Here is a 22,916-nt window from a genome sequence, read left to right as displayed (position 1 = left end):
AACGATCGTGCGCACTGGGTCAGCATCATCGGCAGCATCAAGAGCGCAGCAGAAGCTCGAGCTCGGGAACTGCTCGGTGCATCGTAGAACCGGTGGTCGCTACGAACCCTAATAAATCTCCTTTACAAGGAGATTCTCCTTTCTACGATGCACCGAGCAGTCCCCGAGCTCGAGCTTCTGCTGCGCGCTTGATGCTGCGGATGCTGCTGACCCAGTGCGCACGTTCGTTATCTTCCTTACAACATTTTCTGATTCCAAGCCTTTCTCGCCTTCAAACCTCCGCTATTGGTCAAGAGTTTCGAGCTGTGCCTATTTCGCCTTTCTGCCACGCGGTGTCAAAAAAACACCAGAACTCACCACTTCAAAGTGATGTGTATGCATTAAAGATGTATTATTATGCGAAACAAAACTGAACATTTTTCAGAATAGTTGGAGACTGTCTCTCTCCGAAAAGACAGCCCAACGATCGCTCTGACACTGGCTGCTCAGAGCTGCTGGGGAGAACAGATTTAGCTACTTATAATTTTTTAAAAATTACGTGCCACTATAACGTTGTCGAACCCTTTCTGCACGCATACCACATTGCTCTGCCAACTGTTCTTCGCTGAGAATATCTTTTAGGGGAATTTTGAACTTTCAATTGCACGCCACCATTATTTTCGGCAAGCCGTGCACCACTAGCTAAGAAAGGGGAAGCGCGCCAATCGCCGACACCGCCCTTCATCTGGAAATCTAGTTCCATGGCGCCAGTTCGGCCCCCACCGAAACCCCCTCCACTGCTGCGTGCTCCTCGCCTCTTGTCCGCCAGTTGAATAAGAAGATTCTCTCAAAGGGTGCAATGCTATTCGCTTTTGAATCAAACTAAAGTTACCTACCGTAAACGAAGAGAGCGTTTGATCAAGAGGTTCAAACAATTCTGCGGGTCACCGCCCGATGCTTGCGTTGACGGTTACGCAAATTTGACCTCAGGAGATTGGAATAAAAACATATTGGAATAACTTTGCGTTATAGGGCCCCTGCGCACTGGAACAGCACTCAATTGCCACTTTTAAAGCAACGCTTTTTTTGCTTGTTCGTCCCGTTTTGCGAGTGCTGGCAGCTGCTGTCTTGCCGAGTAAACAACTTGGGTCATTGGGTATGTGCTACTGTGAATATGCAAATGCGTACGCGCGACTGGGTATGTTCCAGAATAGACAAGCAGAAATAGAGGCTGAAAATGAAGTCAGTGACAGAAGCAGCCGAGTGCCAAGGAACAAAGGAAGTGAATGAAACTTAAGCGTGCGTTGAGCGTGGATGACACGCAGGTCCGAATGAAGCATCCAACAAAACAAAATCGTATTCGTTACGCGCTACGCTCGACAACTAAACGTGGCGGCCATCTGCAGTCGGAAACGCAAAGCATGGAGATGTCTAACGTCTTTGATTATGTCTCGTATTTCTTGGAGCACGCCTTGCTTCTCACTGTTATGTAAAGTACATAACACCATCAACAAGAACAGGTTCGAGAAAATACAAGGATCGAGTTCGTTCGCTGCATCGCCAGCAGTCATGACATGACGTCAGCAGTCTAAATGGCCCTAGTTGAATTCGCATCGCTGATAACGAAGCCTGACATTGCCGACGATGCGTAAAGCAAGCAAGCTGTGTCTTATGAGTCGTGGGAGTTATGTGCAAAGCAAAAAGAAACCGACACGTGTGTCATATCTAATAAATTTCATGCTCATTCGCGCCCCGTTCGTATACAGACGCCGCCACTAGATCCAAACATCTGCGTCATTGTGGTACATTTGCTTGATCACGCTACTTCTGCATAACCATTACACTGCATTTGCATCGTTAGTCTTAAATTTGCGTAAAATTGTATAGCATTAGCGTCATAATGCGCAAGCATTTGCGTCATTAGCGTTACGTTTGCATAACATATACTTGAAAGTTTCTGTAAATATCAAAGAGAGCTATGCTTATAACTGATTCCTAAATATGTTTCTCACGGTAGCGTGACCACCGACTGTACGATTTCACCACGCATTGCCTTCTACATCTGCATTTGTTTTTCACTAGCGCGCCATGTTTTCGTTGCGTATATAATTTTGCGCGCTGTGCTCTTTGCATTAGGGACATTCTGCTTCTGCACAATGTGCTTTCTGGTCTGGCCATGCGTGTGTTAGCAAATGCAGTAGTTAGATTATGAACGCTGTGGAGGCAGTGTTCAGTATGCCTCGATAAAAACCAGTCCACTGTTCACTCAAGAGCATTTTGTGCTCAAAACAGTGCATAATCTATACGTACTTTGTAATTAATTCTTCATTATAACGAGTCAAGTTTGCTTGCAGTGTCCGAGCTTTTTCCCTATACAATTATTTATGATGATTCTTATTTCTTTTTCCCCCTGCAGCCGAAGACGAGGGGAACATTTCTCAGGTCAGCTTGTCCACTTTTCTGTGCATTTCATTTATGTTCTCTCCTCCGCTGGGCGAAGCCTACTAAGAAAATGTGCTATTCTTAGGTATATTCGGGATTAAAATATTACCTCTTCCCAGCACAACGCCTCTGAATCAAAATCAAAAATAACGTACAGCGCAAAGGACAAGGACAGTGATAGACGACATACACAGCGCTGACTTCCAACAAGATTTTATTGCGTCGCCACATCGTGTGTATATATACAAGAAGAGGCATGCGCAGAAAATGTATACGACAGTCACAGGGGGTGTCCTAACAGCAAGTCATTGAACTAAGAACATGGTCACCAAAAAAATTTAAGCATTACGATTACTATCTGTTTAGAAACGCGATTTCACCAGGGGTCAGCGCAATTGAGGGCGCACTAACGCACATACTGCCAAGTTTTCTGATGAAATCAGCTTCCACAATTTCCCTGGTGAGCTGTGAGCAGTGTCTCGCTAAAACTTGCGTATCTTCAAAGAATGGCACGCAGCCGCAGTCCCGGCAATGAATGCCCAAGTCCCGGGACTGCGGCTGCCCCGGGACTGCGGCTGCGTGCCATTCTTTGAAGATACGCAAGTTTTAGCGAGACACTGCTCACAGCTCACCAGGGAAATTGTGGAAGCTGATTTCATCAGAAAACTTGGCAGTATGTGCGTTAGTGCGCCCTCAATTGCGCTGACCCCTGGTGAAATCGCGTTTCTAAACAGATAGTAATCGTAATGCTTAAATTTTTTTGGTGACGATGTTCTTAGTTCAATGACTTGCTGTTAGGACACCCCCTGTGACTGTCGTATATATTTTCTGCGCATGCCTCTTCTTGTATATATACACACGATCTGGCGACGCAATAAAATCTTGTTGGAAGTCAGCGCTGTGTATGTTGTCTATCACTGTCCTTGTCCTTTGCGCTGTACGTTATTTTTGATCATGAATTACCAACTAGCCCAAGCAACCACCCTAGCCTCTGAATCACTGCGTTTCGCCGCATTACGTCTACACAATAGGTGTCCACAAATTTAATATTTACCTCAACATTGTCATTAAGAACAGGGGCCCTCTAGCGTAAAACTATTCCATTATGTTTTTATTCCAAACTCTTCACGTCAAACTTACGTAACCGCCTACTCAAGAATCGGGCGGTGACCCGCAGCCTCATTTCAACAGCCCAATCAAACGCTCTCATCATCTATGGGAGGTCACTTTTGTTTGCTTTCAAAGCGAACAGCACTGCCTACCTTGACAGGTTTTAGAGCGCAGCTCCTAGACGCCCATTCCTGCGGCGAGCGTTGGCGTCGGCGTCCTTGGACCTCGCAACCGAGCGAACGAGCACAGCGAAAGATTAGAGCGAACACGGAGCGCAACGGAGGATGAAAAAAAGCCGCAGTTTCACTCGACACACGAAATATATATTGCTATAGCAAATTAGTAGAGAGCTATGCGAAATAAAGAGAGTCGTTTTATAGGCCATATAAAGTAGGAAACATTAGCTTATTAACTAAATTGACAAGCATGGTGTCAGCGTGCACTGGCAAACATGAGCACCTCGCACTCGATGACCGCGGACAATCGCTGTTAAAACGCCGGTGCGAGAAAGCGCGCCAGCAGCGTCGAGCGAAGTGACCTTCACGATCTCTATCGCTTCAACGCAAACTGAGCGGCGACAACTCAGCAAACGCAAAGCTACGAGTCGCTGGCCCTCCCAGACTGTGCCCCCAACGCAGATCACTTTGCAGTTCACCGCAGATCACTTGCAAATCACTTTTCAGGTCGCGCGCAGATCACCGCGCGCGACCACGCGTTTCCGCCAAAGCACACCACCGCCCCCTCCCCCCTACTCCCCCTATTCCGTGTGCGCTTCCTCCATGTGGAAGACGGCGTTCTTCCTCCCTGCGTTCCTCCCTTTAGCGTGCGAGATTGAGCCGCCATCATCGGTTTCCCTTGCGCGCGGTTGTGAAATACGCAACTGCTAACGAAAAACAACGCCACCACCCCCCCTCTGTCCCATCTCCCCACGGCCGTTCGCGCACGAAATTGAGCCGCAATCGTCTGCTTCCCTCGCGTGCTTTCACTAGCACATACAGCAGACGGCGCACAGCGATGGTGTTATCGTCCTTGGACTTTATACAGAACATCACGGCGACGCCGACGACAAAAGTGCGTCTACAGTGTATATATAATTGCTATTGCAATAAAGAGCGAAACCAATTAGGGCATCGCGAAAGCCTGAGAAGAAAAGCGTAGTAGCTGCGAACAAGGAGCTTTCCGGCGACGGTGGCTACGTGATGGCACCAGAGTAGCGTGCGGCGCCTGTATGTAAACAGAGCACTGCCAGAGCGGAGGTTGTCTGCGGCGGTTGCTGTGAATCACGCCAACGCATCACCCGCGCGCTTCCTGTCGTGATGTCACGATTAGCGAGACATTCGCGCATCACTTTGCTCCATTTGCAACGTGCCGCACGATACAGATAGTCCGCGTCAGCCAATATATCTCGAAATGAGAACACGTATACAGCTGAGCTCAAATTTCGTGTTAGGGAGTATCGTAATTGTCGGTGAATTTTTTGTATCTCATCGGCATAGAGAGAGAAGGAGATTCTTGGTTGGGTTAGAAGAGGCGACCAGCACAGGGAAGTGGAGAGGATTTCGGTGAGGCCAAGCTAGTGCAGTGAAAGTAGATAAGCGGAGGGTTATGACGAAATTTTGGATGATTGTGGTGGGTTAATGGTGAAAAAAGCGTACAATCGGAAAAAATCTTAAGCCGAAAGCCTTAAGTAGTTCATGGCTCCAAAACTCTGTTTTCCTGCGTTTTCCTGAAATTGATAAGAGTCGAATCCACCACAATTGGTGGGAGTCGAACCCACAACCTTTGGTGTTAACTAGGATGAATTAGGCCGCCAATTTCTTTATAAGAACGCGTGAAGCCGAGGGAAACACGAAGCGTATTTTTCACTTGTTTGATTTAATCATACATAATCAGTGTACACGTAATACCAGAGTCTTCGGGATGCCACGTGACAGACAGGTGAAGTGGATGTGACCCGAAAAATGTTTGACCATTAGTGGAATCTGATTCCAGAAATGGAATAGAAAGCGTTTGGAATAGCTTTACATTATTGCGCGCCTTTTTTGTGCATAACGAAAGTTTAAAAGTTATTATGAAAGCTACTAAACATACGGTTAAGAAAGACGAAGAAGAAAGGTCCTCGGTGTAAGACTCTCCCCTCCCACCTCCATCATAGTCCCTTTCTCCCGTCATTATCAGTTTCCAAGGTCCTTCCTGTTTCAACAAACTGGTTACACCACATGCACCCTTGGCGGCTGCATGAGCTTTTTGATCGCGATTACAAGAGAATCTAATCACTGAAAAACGACGAGAAAAGGACAGCGTACCACTGGCAACTGCACTGAGAGAACCAGGAACATTTCTTGATTGGCTGTTCCGGTGTCCCTGCAAAGGTGGTGCTCGTCCACTTTCGAGACCACGTGAGTAAGCAAGCTCCTGCAAAAGAAGCAGCAAAAGACAATGGCGAGAAAACTTCTATCGATGTCGTCACAATGTACGCTCAAGGCAGTAAGACAGCGTCCCCGTTATATTACTCAAGTTTAGTGAGAATGAAAGTATCATGATACTACACTTTGCATCTTATAAAAAGCCTATGCTTTTTTCCGCTTACGAACTATAATATGGACAGTCATTCTCAGCAAAATCATTCCGCAAAATGCGCAGTGCTTATACTGTCTTATGTGATCGATTGGTTTTGCACAACGTTAAATTCTTTTCACGCATAATAACCCGTGCAGAACTCATGCACGACAATAAATTGAATCTCAACAGAAAGCCTATTCTAGGCTCAAAATCCATACATATGAACTGCAGTATTTCTATAACGACTTTTGTAAGGGGCATGATTCATGGTTATAAAATGTGTAATGTTTTTTGGCATGAAAGTGCTTAAAGACGGTCAAAAGGGGTCGCTTCTCAAAACCGTAGGTAAAAAAACGTGTTACAGCATTTTCGTTTATATATTTGCAACTGCACTGCCCTTGTTCAGTACTTCCGTATCGTTGTATAAAGGAAAAAAGCCATTGCTCGCTCATGCGTGTGTCGCATGCGTCGATGCCATGGGCGGAAAGTTTTCACTTTTCGCGGGGGTGGCGACCAACTTTCCCAACCCCATATATATATATATATATATATATATATAAACGAGAAGAAAGGGGGTTAACCGAGGGACCCGATAATTATTAGTCATATAATGAGAAGCCAACAAACACTGACACCAAGTACAACATAGGGGAAATTGCATGTGCTTAATAAATGAAATAAAGTAATGATAAATTAATGGAAATTAAAGTGGATGAAAAAACAACTTGCCGCAGGTGGGAACCGAACCCACAACCTTCGCATGTCGCGTGCGATGCTCTACCAATTGAGCTACCGCGGCGGCGTTTCCCCATCCACTTTCTTGGGTATTTATGTGTACTAGTAGAACCCTGGGAGTGTTAGCCAGCGCCCCCACTCACAAACCTTGGCGGCGGACGTGGAACGTCTTTTTTGCCGCAGGCGTCACGAGAACGTGATCTTTTCGGGTGAAGGCAACTGGTCAATAAACCCACATATGCTACCTGAAGGCATCAATGTTGCCGGATTCGAGACCCTCGTTATGTGATAAACGAGAAGAAAGGGGGTTAACCGAGGGACCCGATAATTATTAGTCATATAATGAGAAGCCAACAAACACTGACACCAAGTACAACATAGGGGAAATTGCATGTGCTTAATAAATGAAATAAAGTAATGATAAATTAATGGAAATTAAAGTGGATGAATAAACAACTTGCCGCAGGTGGGAACCGAACCCACAACCTTCGCATGTCGCGTGCGATGCTCTACCAATTGAGCTACCGCGGCGGCGTTTCCCCATCCACTTTCTTGGGTATTTATGTGTACTAGTAGAACCCTGGGAGTGTTAGCCAGCGCCCCCACTCACAAACCTTGGCGGCGGACGTGGAACGTCTTTTTTGCCGCAGGCGTCACGAGAACGTGATCTTTTCGGGTGAAGGCAACTGGTCAATAAACCCACATATGCTACCCGAAGGCATCAATGTTGCCGGATTCGAGACCCTCGTTATGTGATAATCGAGAAGAAAGGGGGTTAACCGAGGGACCCGATAATTATTAGTCATATAATGAGAAGCCAACAAACACTGACACCAAGTACAACATAGGGGAAATTGCATGTGCTTAATAAATGAAATAAAGTAATGATAAATTATTGGAAATTAAAGTGGATGAAAAAACAACTTGCCGCAGGTGGGAACCGAACCCACAACCTTCGCATGTGGGTTCGGTTCCCACCTGCGGCAAGTTGTTTTTTCATCCACTTTAATTTCCATTAATTTATCATTACTTTATTTCATTTATTAAGCACATGCAATTTCCCCTATGTTGTACTTGGTGTCAGTGTTTGTTGGCTTCTCATTATATGACTAATAATTATCGGGTCCCTCGGTTAACCCCCTTTCTTCTCGTTTATCACCTAACGAGGGTCTCGAATCCGGCAACATTGATGCCTTCAGGTAGCATATGTGGGTTTATTGACCAGTTGCCTTCACCCGAAAAGATCACGTTCTCGTGACGCCTGCGGCAAAAAATACGTTCCACGTCCGCCGCCAAGGTTTGTGAGTGGGGGCGCTGGCTAACACTCCCAGGGTTCTACTAGTACACATAAATACCCAAGAAAGTGGATGGGGAAACGCCGCCGCGGTAGCTCAATTGGTAGAGCATCGCACGCGACATGCGAAGGTTGTGGGTTCGGTTCCCACCTGCGGCAAGTTGTTTTTTCATCCACTTTAATTTCCATTAATTTATCATTACTTTATTTCATTTATTAAGCACATGCAATTTCCCCTATGTTGTACTTGGTGTCAGTGTTTGTTGGCTTCTCATTATATGACTAATAATTATCGGGTCCCTCGGTTAACCCCCTTTCTTCTCGTTTATCACATAACGAGGGTCTCGAATCCGGCAACATTGATGCCTTCAGGTAGCATATGTGGGTTTATTGACCAGTTGCCTTCACCCGAAAAGATCACGTTCTCGTGACGCCTGCGGCAAAAAAGACGTTCCACGTCCGCCGCCAAGGTTTGTGAGTGGGGGCGCTGGCTAACACTCCCAGGGTTCTACTAGTACACATAAATACCCAAGAAAGTGGATGGGGAAACGCCGCCGCGGTAGCTCAATTGGTAGAGCATCGCACGCGACATGCGAAGGTTGTGGGTTCGGTTCCCACCTGCGGCAAAGTTGTTTTTTCATCCACTTTAATTTCCATTAATTTATCATTACTTTATTTCATTTATTAAGCACATGCAATTTCCCCTATGTTGTACTTGGTGTCAGTATTTGTTGGCTTCTCATTATATGACTAATAATTATCGGGTCCCTCGGTTAACCCCCTTTCTTCTCGTTTATCACATAACGAGGGTCTCGAATCCGGCAACATTGATGCCTTCAGGTAGCATATGTGGGTTTATTGACCAGTTGCCTTCACCCGAAAAGATCACGTTCTCGTGACGCCTGCGGCAAAAAAGACGTTCCACGTCCGCCGCCAAGGTTTGTGAGTGGGGGCGCTGGCTAACACTCCCAGGGTTCTACTAGTACACATAAATACCCAAGAAAGTGGATGGGGAAACGCCGCCGCGGTAGCTCAATTGGTAGAGCATCGCACGCGACATGCGAAGGTTGTGGGTTCGGTTCCCACCTGCGGCAAGTTGTTTTTTCATCCACTTTAATTTCCATTAATTTATCATTACTTTATTTCATTTATTAAGCACATGCAATTTCCCCTATGTTGTACTTGGTGTCAGTGTTTGTTGGCTTCTCATTATATGACTAATAATTATCGGGTCCCTCGGTTAACCCCCTTTCTTCTCGTTTATCACATAACGAGGGTCTCGAATCCGGCAACATTGATGCCTTCAGGTAGCATATGTGGGTTTATTGACCAGTTGCCTTCACCCGAAAAGATCACGTTCTCGTGACGCCTGCGGCAAAAAAGACGTTCCACGTCCGCCGCCAAGGTTTGTGAGTGGGGGCGCTGGCTAACACTCCCAGGGTTCTACTAGTACACATAAATACCCAAGAAAGTGGATGGGGAAACGCCGCCGCGGTAGCTCAATTGGTAGAGCATCGCACGCGACATGCGAAGGTTGTGGGTTCGGTTCCCACCTGCGGCAAAGTTGTTTTTTCATCCACTTTAATTTCCATTAATTTATCATTACTTTATTTCATTTATTAAGCACATGCAATTTCCCCTATGTTGTACTTGGTGTCAGTATTTGTTGGCTTCTCATTATATGACTAATAATTATCGGGTCCCTCGGTTAATCCCCTTTCTTCTCGTTTATCACATAACGAGGTTCTCGAATCCGGCAACATTGATGCCTTCAGGTAGCATATGTGGGTTTATTGACCAGTTGCCTTCACCCGAAAAGATCACGTTCTCGTGACGCCTGCGGCAAAAAAGACGTTCCACGTCCGCCGCCAAGGTTTGTGAGTGGGGGCGCTGGCTAACACTCCCAGGGTTCTTCTAGTACACATAAATACCCAAGAAAGTGGATGGGGAAACGCCGCCGCGGTAGCTCAATTGGTAGAGCATCGCACGCGACATGCGAAGGTTGTGGGTTCGGTTCCCACCTGCGGCAAAGTTGTTTTTTCATCCACTTTAATTTCCATTAATTTATCATTACTTTATTTCATTTATTAAGCACATGCAATTTCCCCTATGTTGTACTTGGTGTCAGTGTTTGTTGGCTTCTCATTATATGACTAATAATTATCGGGTCCCTCGGTTAACCCCCTTTCTTTTCGTTTATCACATAACGAGGGTCTCGAATCCGGCAACATTGATGCCTTCAGGTAGCATATGTGGGTTTATTGACCAGTTGCCTTCACCCGAAAAGATCACGTTCTCGTGACGCCTGCGGCAAAAAAGACGTTCCACGTCCGCCGCCAGGGTTTGTGAGTGGGGGCGCTGGCTAACACTCCCAGGGTTCTACTAGTACACATAAATACCCAAGAAAGTGGATGGGGAAACGCCGCCGTGGTAGCTCAATTGGTAGAGCATCGCACGCGACATGCGAAGGTTGTGGGTTCGGTTCCCACCTGCGGCAAGTTGTTTTTTCATCCACTTTAATTTCCATTAATTTATCATTACTTTATTTCATTTATTAAGCACATGCAATTTCCCCTATGTTGTACTTGGTGTCAGTGTTTGTTGGCTTCTCATTATATGACTAATAATTATCGGGTCCCTCGGTTAACCCCCTTTCTTCTCGTTTATCACATAACGAGGGTCTCGAATCCGGCAACATTGATGCCTTCAGGTAGCATATGTGGGTTTATTGACCAGTTGCCTTCACCCGAAAAGATCACGTTCTCGTGACGCCTGCGGCAAAAAAGACGTTCCACGTCCGCCGCCAAGGTTTGTGAGTGGGGGCGCTGGCTAACACTCCCAGGGTTCTACTAGTACACATAAATACCCAAGAAAGTGGATGGGGAAACGCCGCCGCGGTAGCTCAATTGGTAGAGCATCGCACGCGACATGCGAAGGTTGTGGGTTCGGTTCCCACCTGCGGCAAGTTGTTTTTTCATCCACTTTAATTTTCATTAATTTATCATTACTTTATTTCATTTATTAAGCACATGCAATTTCCCCTATGTTGTACTTGGTGTCAGTGTTTGTTGGCTTCTCATTATATGACTATATATATATTGTCACGTGGTGGTGACGTTGAATAAGACAGTAGCAATACTGTGAACAAGAAAACTAACTTTTATTGGGCGAACCTGTGCCCACAAAACAGGCTACACTTATAGCGCAACGATAGCGGCGAACACGCTCGGCGATCGTCGAAAATCTGATCAGCGGGTCAAGCGCGTCGGCTTTTATAGATCAGTCATCGAATGTTCCAGATTAACTGATGGGACCCGCGTGTCTTCCACAAAGTTCTACACCATTCGTGTCACGCGATGAAATCTGATAACACAAGGTTCGGCGACAACAGACACGCGGATAGAAGCGTCGATAACTTTCCAGAAACGTCGGATACATGCAGGCGCGTCCCTCGCTCTGCGATTACAGTTGTTAAGCGGCGAAACGTGGTTGCCCGATAAAGATAAGTACACGTGTCATTACCCCCCTCTTAAAAAGCATCGACCCGATGCTGCAAACAAACGAAAGTAACAAAGAAAAGCACTCGTATCAAAGAAAACAACAAACTAAGGAAGTTCATCAGCGTCCGTAAAATGGTTTAAGGCGTACCACGTGGACCACTTCAGATCGTGCGCGGCGCCGCTGTGAGTGCGAAATGCCGTCTGGCACGACCTCATAGTCTAGTGCGCCAATACGTCGGATGACCTTGTAGGGTCCGAAATAGCGTCGCAGCAGCTTCTCACTGAGTCCTCGCCGGCGTATCGGGGTCCATACCCAAACACGGTCGCCGGGCTGGTACTCGACGAAGCGTCGTCGGAGGTTGTAGTGTCGGCTGTCGGTACGCTGCTGGGTCTTGATCCGTAGGCGGGCGAGCTGTCGGGCTTCTTCGGCGCGCTTGAGATAGCTAGCGACGTCAACATTCTCTTCGTCAGTTACATGCGGCAGCATGGCGTCAAGCGTCGTCGTCGGGTTCCTGCCGTAGACCAGCTTGAACGGCGTGATCTGTGTTGTTTCTTGTACCGCCGTGTTATAAGCGAATGTTACGTACGGCAGGACGGCATCCCAGGTCTTGTGTTCGACGTCGACGTACATCGCTAGCATGTCGGCGAGGGTCTTATTCAGCCGCTCCGTAAGACCATTCGTCTGCGGGTGGTAGGCCATTGTCCTCCTGTGCCTTGTCTGACTGTATTTCAGAATGGCTTGGGTGAGCTCCGCTGTAAAGGCCGTGCCTCGGTCGGTGAGGAGGACTTCTGGGGCGCCATGTCGCAGCAGGATGTTTTCGACAAAGAATTTCGCCACTTCGGCTGCGCTACCTTTCGGCAGTGCTTTTGTTTCAGCGAAGCGGGTGAGGTAGTCCGTCGCCACGACGATCCACTTATTTCCGCTTATTGACGTCGGAAAGGGTCCCAGCAAGTCCATCCCGATCAGCAGAAATGGTCGGCAAGGAGGCTCGATTGGCTGTAGTAATCCGGCTGGCCTTGTCGGCGGTGTCTTGCGTCGCTGACAGTCTCGGCATGTTCTGACATAACGGGCGACGTCGGCGGTCAGGCGCGGCCAATAATACTTTTCTTGTATCCTCGATAGTGTCCGGGAAAATCCGAGGTGTCCAGCGGTCGGATCGTCATGTAGGGCGTCCAATACTTCTGGACGAAGTCCTGAAGGGACAACAAGAAGGTAATTGGCGCGGACTGGTGAGAAGTTCTTCTTCACGAGTAGACTGTCTTGAAGCGTGAAGGAAGATAATCCGCGCTTAAATGCCCTGCGGACAACGTCGGTGTGCCCTTCCAAATAATCGACGAGGCCTTTAAGCTCCGTGTCCGCTCGTTGTTGTTCGGCGAAGTCTTCCGCGCTTATTATTCCAAGGAAGGCGTCGTCATCCTCGTCATCTTGCGGCGGCGGGTCAATGGGTGCACGTGATAGGCAATCGGCGTCTGAGTCTTTTCGTCCGGACTTGTATGTTACAGTGATGTCGTATTCTTGTAGTCTGAGGCTCCACCGTGCCAGCCGTCCAGAGGGATCCTTTAAATTCGCTAGCCAACACAAGGCGTGGTGATCGCTGACGACTTTGAATGGCCTGCCATATAGGTAAGGGCGAAATTTCGCTGTAGCCCAAACGATGGCGAGGCATTCCTTTTCGGTTGTAGAATAATTGCCTTCCGCTTTTGACAACGACCGGCTAGCGTAAGCTATCACGTGTTCATGTCCATCTTTTCTCTGGACTAGGACGGCACCGAGGCCTAGGCTACTGGCGTCAGTGTGGATTTCGGTATCGGCGTGCTCGTCGAAGTGCGCAAGTACGGGCGGCGACTGCATGCGTCGTTTGAGTTCTTGAAATGCGTCGGCCTGCGGCTTTTCCCACTTGAACCCGACGTCACATTTAGTTAGCTGCGTCAGCGGCTCAGCGATGCGCGAAAAGTTCTTGACAAATCGCCTGTAGTAGGCACACATGCCAAGAAATCTACGCACTGCCTTCTTGTCGATGGGCTGCGGGAACTTTGCTATGGCCGCTGTCTTCTGCGGGTCGGGGCGGACTCCAGATTTGCTGATGACGTGGCCTAAAAATAGAAGCTCCTCGTAAGCGAAGCGGCACTTTTCCGGCTTCAGAGTAAGTCCTGATGACCTGATGGCCTCTAGTACTGTTGCAAGCCGCCTAAGGTGAACGTCGAAATTTCCGGCGAAGACGACGACGTCATCTAAGTATACGAGACAGGTCTGCCACTTCAATCCTGCTAAAACCGTGTCCATCACGCGCTGGAACGTTGCAGGCGCCGAGCACAGTCCGAACGGCATAACCTTGAACTCGTAGAGGCCGTCTGGGGTGATGAAGGCGGTCTTTTCGCGATCTCTTTCGTCGACTTCTATTTGCCAATAGCCAGACTTGAGGTCCATGGACGAGAAGTATTTGGCGTTGCAGAGCCGATCCAATGCGTCGTCTATCCGTGGGAGGGGGTATACGTCCTTCTTTGTGATCTTGTTCAGACGACGATAATCGACGCAGAAACGCAGGGTTCCGTCCTTTTTCTTCACCAGGACAACAGGGGATGCCCACGGGCTTTTCGACGGCTGGATGATGTCGTCGCGCAGCATTTCGTCGACTTGTTCTCTTATAGCTTCGCGTTCTCGCGGCGAAACGCGGTAAGGGCTCTGACGGAGTGGTCGAGCGCATTCCTCGGTGATTATGCGATGCTTGGCGACTGGTGTTTGTCGAATCCTCGATGACGTCGAAAAGCAGCCTTTGTATCGTCGGAGCAGACTTCTGAGCTCCTGTTGCTTAATCATAGGGAGATTTGGATTAATGTCGTAGTCTGGTTCGGGAACCACAGTCGTCGGGGTAGATGCGGCGGAATCCGAGAGGACAAACGCATTACTTGTTTCCAGAATTTCCTCGATGTACGCGATCGTCGTGCCCTTGTTGATGTGCTTGAACTCCTGGCTGAAGTTTGTCAGCAACACTTCAGTTTTCCCTTCATGCAGTCGAGCGATCCCTCTTGCGACGCAAATTTCACGGTCTAGCAGTAGACGTTGGTCGCCTTCGATGACGCCTTCTACGTCAGCGGGTGTTTCGGTGCTGACCGAAATAACAATGCTGCAGCGAGGCGGGATGCTCACTTGCTCTTCGAGCACACTCAAGGCGTGGTGACTACGAGGGCTCTCCGGCGGTATCGCATGATCTTCCGACAGTGTTATTGACTTCGACTTCAGGTCGATGACTGCGCCGTGTTGGTTGAGGAAGTCCATACCGAGAATGACGTCTCGTGAACACTGTTGGAGGATAACGAAGGTGGCAGGGTAAGTCCGGTCATGAATGGTTATTCTTGCCGTGCAGATCCCAGTCGGCGTGATGAGGTGTCCTCCAGCGGTTCGAATCTGAGGGCCTTCCCATGCGGTCTTAACTTTCTTCAACTGGGCGGCGATGTGTCCACTCATTACGGAGTAATCGGCCCCTGTGTCGACTAAGGCAGTGACTGCGTGGCCGTCGAGAAGCACGTCGAGGTCGGTTGTTCTTTGTCTGGCGTTGCAGTTGGGTCTTGGCGTCGGATCACGGCTGCGTCGTGTTGAACTGAAGCTGGAACGTTGCGTCGTCAAGTCGTCTTTCGTCGGTGTAGTCTTGGCTTCCCGACTTCTTCGGGACGGCGGCGTGTCGTCATTAGGTCGTCGAGATGGTCTCTTCGTCGTCTTCGTCGGCGGCGGAGGATCTTCGTCAGTTCGACGAACAGCAACCGCACCTCCATCGGTTGCTGCTTTTAGTTTTCCGGATATGGGCTCGCAGAGCGGCCCCGGGCTGGGCCGGTGTACGGTCGGCGCTGCGGCGACAGGTAGCGGCCTGGTGACGGCGAACGGGACGGTCGTCGAGGGCTCCACTGAGTGGCGGCGAGGTAGTCGGCGATGTCACGTGGGCGCTCTCCAAGCTGTGGACGCGGCGCGTTGACGGCGAAACCTCGCAGTCCCATCTCTCGGTACGGGCATCGTCGGTAGACGTGACCTGCTTCTCCGCAGTGGTAGCAGAGCGGGCGGTGGTCAGGAGCACGCCAAACGTCTGTCTTCCTCGGGTAGCTGCGCTGGGCGACGGGTGGGCGTGCTGGCGGCGGCGGTGGTGGTCGACGGAACTGCGGTGTTACGGGGTCCTGGCGCGGTCGTGGAAGGGGACCTTGACGGCGGGCGACGGCGGCGTAGCTCATCGCTTGCGGCTGAGGCTGCGGCGGTTCTGGTTGCACTTGAGGAACTCCAAGCGATCGGTGCACCTCTTCTTTTACGATGTCGGCGATCGAGGCCACTTGAGGCTGCGACGAAGGCAAGACCCTCCGCAGTTCCTCGCGCACAATGGCCCTGATGGTCTCGCGTAGATCGTCCGTGGCCAGCGATTGAATTCCTGCGTAGTGGGTAGAGCCTGTACGGCGGTTGAATTGACGGTTCCGCATTTCGAGTGTCTTCTCGATGTTCGTCGCCTCAGAAAGAAACTCTTCGACGGTCTTCGGTGGGCTTCTTACCATCCCGGCGAAACGTTCCTCCTTTACCCCACGCATCAGTAGGCGGACTTTCTTCTCCTCGGCCATATCCGGGTCGGCGTGGCGGAACAAACGGCTCATTTCTTCCGTAAAAATGGCAACGTTCTCGTTTGGTAGCTGCACTCGGGCGTCCAGCATAGCTTCAGCCCTTTCCTTGCGCACGACGCTTGTAAAGGTGCGTAGGAAGCCGCTACGGAACAGGTCCCACGTTGTCAAGGTTGATTCCCTGTTCTCAAACCAAGTTCTGGCGGTGTCTTCTAAGGTGAAGTAGACATGCCGCAGCTTCTCGTCGGAGTCCCAGTTGTTGAATGTTGCGATTCGTTCGTAGGTCTCCAGCCATGATTCCGGGTCTTCAGTCGCTGCTCCATGGAAGGTTGGTGGGTCCCGAGGTTGTTGTAGGATAACAGGGGACGCCGGGGCAGCCATTGGCGTTGTCTTGACCACGATCTTCTTTGTCGTCTCAGGTAGAAGTCCGTGCTCTGGGGGCAGTCCTTGCAGTCTGCGGCTAGCACGCTGGTCTTCGGCGATGTTGGTTCTGTCCTCGGGCTTCGGGCTTGGGTCGCGACTTTGCGGGGGCGTTCGGTACATGAACGCACAAGCACCTCCACCAGATGTCACGTCGTGGTGACGTTGAATAAGACAGTAGCAATACTGTGAACAAGAAAACTAACTTTTATTGGGCGAACCTGTGCCCACAAAACAGGCTACACTTATAGCGCAACGATAGCGGCGAACACGCTCGGCGATCGTCGAAAATCTGATCAGCGGGTCAAGCGCGTCGGCTTTTATAGATCAGTCATCGAATGTTCCAGATTAACTGATGGGACCCGCGTGTCTTCCACAAAGTTCTACACCATTCGTGTCACGCGATGAAATCTGATAACACAAGGTTCGGCGACAACAGACACGCGGATAGAAGCGTCGATAACTTTCCAGAAACGTCGGATACATGCAGGCGCGTCCCTCGCTCTGCGATTACAGTTGTTAAGCGGCGAAACGTGGTTGCCCGATAAAGATAAGTACACGTGTCAATATATATATATATATATATATATATATATATATATATATATATATATATATATATATATATATATATATATATATATATATATATATATATATATATATATATATATAGTCATATCATGAGAATCCCACAAACACTGACACCAACACTGACACTGACGTCAGTGTTTGTTGGATTCTCATGATATGACTATAAATATATATATATATATATATATATATATATATATATATATATATATATATATATATATAAAGATATATATATATATATATATATATATATATATATATATATATATATATATATATATATATATATATATATTTATAGTCATATCATGAGAATCCGACAAACACTGACACCAAGGACAACAACCACCTTCATCCACTTTAATTTCCACTAATTTATCGTTTCTTTGTTTCAGTCATTTAGCACAAGTAATGTCCCCTTTGTTGTCCTTGCTGCCAGTGTTTGTTGGCTTCTCATGATATGACTAATAAAAATCGGGCCCCTCGGTTCACCCCTTTCTTCTCGTTTATACATACATACATACATACATACATACATACATACATACATACATACATACATACATACATACATACATACATACATACATACATACATACATACACACATACATACATACATACATACATACATACATACATACATACATACATACATACATACATACATACATACATACATACATACATACATACATACATACATACATACATACATACATACATACATACATACATACATACATACATACATACATACATACATACATACATACATACATACATACATACATACATACATACATACATACATACATACATACATACATACATACATACATACATACATACATACATACATACATACATACATACATACATACATACATACATACATACATACATACATACATACATACATACATACATACATACATACATACATACATACATACATACATACATACATACATACATACATACATACATACATACATACATACATACATACATACATACATACATACATACATACATACATACATACATACATACATACATACATACATACATACATACATACATACATACATACATACATACATACATACATACATACATATCATCAGCCTGGTTACGCCCACTGCAGGGCAAAGGCCTCTCCTATACTTCTCCAACTACCCTGGTCATGTCCTAATTGTTATCATGTCCTGCAAACTTTGTTATCTCATCCACCCACATTACTTTCTGCCGCCCCCTGCTACGCTTCCCTTACCTTGTAATCCAGTCGGTAACACTTAATGACCATCGGTTACCTTCCCTCCTCATTACATGTCCTGCCCATTCCCCATTTCTTTTTCTTGATTTCAACTAAGATGTCATTAAGCCGCGTTTTTTTCCTCACCCAATCTGCTCTTTTCTTATCCCTTAACGTTACACCTATCATTCTTATTTCCATAGCTCGTTGCGTCGTCCTCAATTTAAGTAGAACCCTTTTTGTAAGCCTCCAGGTTTCTGCCGCACACGTGAGTACTGGTAAGACACAGCTGTTATACACTTTTGTCTAGAGGGATAATGGCTACCTGCTGTTGATGATCTGAGAATGCCTACCAAACGCACCCCAGCCCATTCTTATTCTTCTGATTATTTCAGTCTCATGATCCGGATCCGCGGTCACTACCTGTCCTAAGTAGATGTATTCCCTTACCACTTCTAGTGCCTCGCTATGTATCGTAAACTGCTTTTCTCTTCCGAGACTGTTAAACATGACTTTAGTTTTCTGAAGAACAATTTTTAGACCCACCCTTCTGTTTTGCCTCTCCAGGTCAGTGAGCATGCATTGCAGTTAGTCCCCTGAGTTACTAAGCAAGGCAATATCATCAGTGAATCGCAAGTTACTAAAGTATTCTCCATTAACTCTTATCCTCAATTCTTCCCAATCCCGTTCTCTGAATACCTCCTGTACGCTGTGAATAGCATTGGAGCGATCGTATCTCCCTGTCTGACGCCTTTCTTTATTGGGATTTTGTTGCTTTCTTTACGGAGGACTACGGTGGCTGTGGAGCCGCAATAGATATCTTTCAGTAGTTTTACATACGGCTCGTCTACACCCTGATTCCGTAATGCCTCCATGACTGCTGAGGTTTCGACTGAATCCCGGCCCTCAGTACCCAGCAGCTGCAAAGCAAGTGACCATGGTGGCGGTCAAACCTGCGATGCAGCAGAGGGTGCTAAGAATCCCTGGTTCCAAACAGGCCGCCATTGGAATCTGAACCTGGCAACGTTTAACGCTAGAACGTTATCTAGTGAGGCGAGTGTAGCAGTGCTATTGGAGGAATTACAGGGCAGTAAATGGGATATAATAGGGCTCAGTGAAGTTAGGAGGACGAGAAAAGCCTATACAGTGCTAAAAAGCGGGCACGTCCTGTGCTACCGGGGCTTAGTGGAGAGGCGAGAACTAGGAGTCGCATTCCTGATTAATAAGTATACAGCTGGTAACATACAGAAATTCTATAGCATTAACAAGAGGGTGGCAGGTCTTGTTGTGAAACTTAATAAGAGGTACAAATTGAAGGTCGTACAGGTCTACGCCCCTACATCCAGTCATGATGACTAGGAAGTCGAAAGCTTCTATGAAGACGTGGAATCGGTGACGGGTAAAGTCAAAACAAAATACTCTATACTGATGGGTGACTTCCATGCCAGGGTAAGCAAAAAGCAGGCTGGAGACAAGTCAGTGGGGGAATATGGCATAGGCTCTACGAATAGCAGGAGACTTATTAGTAGAGTTTGCAGAACAGAATAGTAGGCGGACTATGAATACCTTCTTCCGCAAGCGGGATAGCCGAAAGTGGACGTGGAGGAGCCCGAATAGCGAGACTAGAAATGAAATATACCTCATTATACTATGCGATGACCCTGGCATCATACAAGAGGTGGACGTGCTCGGCAAGGGGCGCTGCAGTGACCATAGGATGGTAAGAACTCGAATTAGCCTAGACCTGAGGAGGGAACGGAAGAAACTGGTACATAAGAAGCCGATCACTGAGTTGCGGTAAGAGGAAGAATAGAGGAATTCCAGATCAATCTACAGAACAGGTATTTGACCTTAACTCACTAAGAGGACCTTAGTGTTGAAGATATGAGCGACAGTCTTATGGGCATCATTAAGGAGTGTGCAATAGAAGTCGGTGGTAACTCCGTTAGACAGGATGCCAGTAAGCTATCGCAGGAGACGAAAGACCTGATCAAGAAATGCCAATGAATGAAAGCCTCTAACCCTACAGCTAGAATAGAACTGGCAGAACTTTCTAAGTTAATCAACAAGCCTAAGGCAGCTGACATAAGGAAGTATAGTATGGTTAGAATTGAACATGCTTTCAGGAACGAAGGAAGCCTAAAAGCAGTGAAGAATAAACTAGGAATAGGCAAGAATCGGTTGTATGCGTTAAGAGACAAAGCCGGCAATACCATTACTAATATGGATGAGGTGGTTCAAGTTGCTGAGGAGCTCTGTAGAGATTTATACAGTACTAGTGGCACCCACGATGGCAATGGAAGAGAGAATAGCCTAGAGGAATTTGAAATCCCACGAGTAACGCCGGAAGAAGTAAAGAAAGCCTTGGGAGCTATGCAAAGGGGGAAGGCAGCTGGGGAGGGTCAGGTAACAGCAGATTTGTTGAAGGATGGTGGGCAGATTGTTCTAGAAAAAACTGGCCACCCTGCATACGCAATGCCTCATGACTTCGAGCGTACCAGAATGTTGGCAGAACGCTAACGTAATCCTAGTCTATAAGAAATGGGACTCCAAAGACTTGAAAAATTATAGACTGATCAGGTTACTGTCCGTCACCTACAAAGTATTTACTGAGATAATCGCAAATGAAATCAGGAACACCTTAGACTTCTGTCAAGCAAAGGACCAGGCAGGATTCCGTAAAGGCTACTCAACAATAGAGCATATTCACACTATCAATCAGGCGATAAAGAAATGTGCGGAATATAACCAACCCTTATATATATATATATATATATATATATATATATATATATATATATATATATATATATATATATATATATATATATATATATATATATATATATATATATACATATATATATATATATATTTCTGGCACTTGAAGATACTTCGTGTGACCTCAACGTAGGTGTTTAGTGAAGTGACGGTCTTGTATGAGCATTTACAAGGCATTGTATAGGAGACAGTTGCATTTCACAGCCTGAGTTCTCTCTCACCACTAAGAATCTGGCGTCTCTCTGTGGTGTAATATTCATTCATGGAATTGTCTTATACTTGGCTATCACTAATACTGATTTGCCTTTCCGTCGAAACTGCAGCCCCTTTCTGTCTTTTTTTTTCTTTTACTTTTTCTGTGACTCCAAGTATAGCGCTCCTGTGCATGACTGTTGTTGATTCTGATTTCCAGTGAATCCGACTTGGCCTCATTACGGTTACTGAGTGAATTATACAGTGTGCCCCAACTATCATTCACCAAGACATAAAAAAGGTCAGTTGTGTTACTCGAAGAAAACCTAGCGCATATTGTTCCCAGTACAGTGGAGTAGCCACCAGTCATTCTTTGGTTGCTTAAATTTAATGCGACAATTGGAATTAATGATTTAATTCAAAAAGTACTGTCCTTATTATCAAAGTGTCAATGAGGCATATCTAGGTGCCTCCAGGTGCCCCCAAATGACATCTAACTGCTGTGTTTTCAGCGACGTACTAATTGCGTGCAATTATTTCCAACTGGCAAAGAAACCTCACGAAATATGAAAAGTACCCCGTAACTGCGCTCCGACCCACATCTTAAAGCAGTGCCCTCATGTAAGATGATTGAAAGCAACTGCATTGCCTGTTGCAATCCCGAAGAGACATCGCATCACCTTGATAATGGCACGGAAGGAGCATCAACAGCAGGTTTCATGGCTTTGTAGCTATTCTTTCTGCTCTATACGTCACACTTATTATCCATCTTTCAAGGCAGACTGATCGCGTTGATAATGAAAGACCCTTGAAAACGCGGCCAAAGCGCCACTCTCACTACGCACGAAATTCGAAGCGCTATATAATAGGCATAACATGTTTCAATATCTTGGCTTCGCTCGCGCTGCATTGATATAGTGCGCCCAAAGCTACATTTCGCGCCAGAAACCTGCTTCGGACCAAAGCCAAATTAAAGTGAAGGTTTTAGTTTTCATGAGAGTGTATACGTGCTGCAAAAACAGGTTCAGGACGTTAAAATAAAGCGAAATAAACAGACCAGGAAGCGACACATGTGTGTGTGTGTGTTTTTATTATTATTATGGGGTTTTACGTGGCAAAACCATTTTCTGATTATGAGGCTCCTCGTAGTGGAGGAGTCCGAAAATTTCGTCGACCACCTGGGGGTTTTTAAATGCACCTAAATCTAGGTACACGGGTGTTTTCGCATTTCGCCCCCGTCGAAATGCGGCCGCCGTGGCCGGGATTCGATACCGCGACCTCATGCTCAGCAGCCCAACACAGTAGCCCACTGAGCAACCCCGGCGGGCGCCATTGTTGAGAAAAGGCAAAGTCGATGCGTTCAAGAAAGTAAATAGCCACTTCTAAATGAGCCGAATTGGCAATCCTGCATTGGAAATGGCCTGCGCAAAAAACAAAAATATATACATCAGATTTC

At 46.8% G+C, this 22,916-nt stretch overlaps 1 protein-coding gene across 1 annotated transcript in view; it reads right to left on the bottom strand.

Annotated features, from left to right (window-relative positions):
• Positions 1-22,916, bottom strand: part of LOC135904831 (E3 ubiquitin-protein ligase MARCHF11-like) — a 130,388-nt gene that overhangs the window by 91,174 nt on the left and 16,298 nt on the right. The window contains exon 4 of the mRNA XM_065435823.1: positions 5,838-5,946. Coding sequence (XP_065291895.1) covers positions 5,838-5,946 — 109 coding nt within the window. The remainder of the gene's footprint in view (positions 1-5,837; positions 5,947-22,916) is intronic.

This window comes from Dermacentor albipictus, chromosome 1 (assembly GCF_038994185.2).
Source record: "Dermacentor albipictus isolate Rhodes 1998 colony chromosome 1, USDA_Dalb.pri_finalv2, whole genome shotgun sequence".
NCBI classification, from domain to species: domain Eukaryota; kingdom Metazoa; phylum Arthropoda; class Arachnida; order Ixodida; family Ixodidae; genus Dermacentor; species Dermacentor albipictus.
This window is presented reverse-complemented; position numbering and strand designations above follow the sequence as displayed.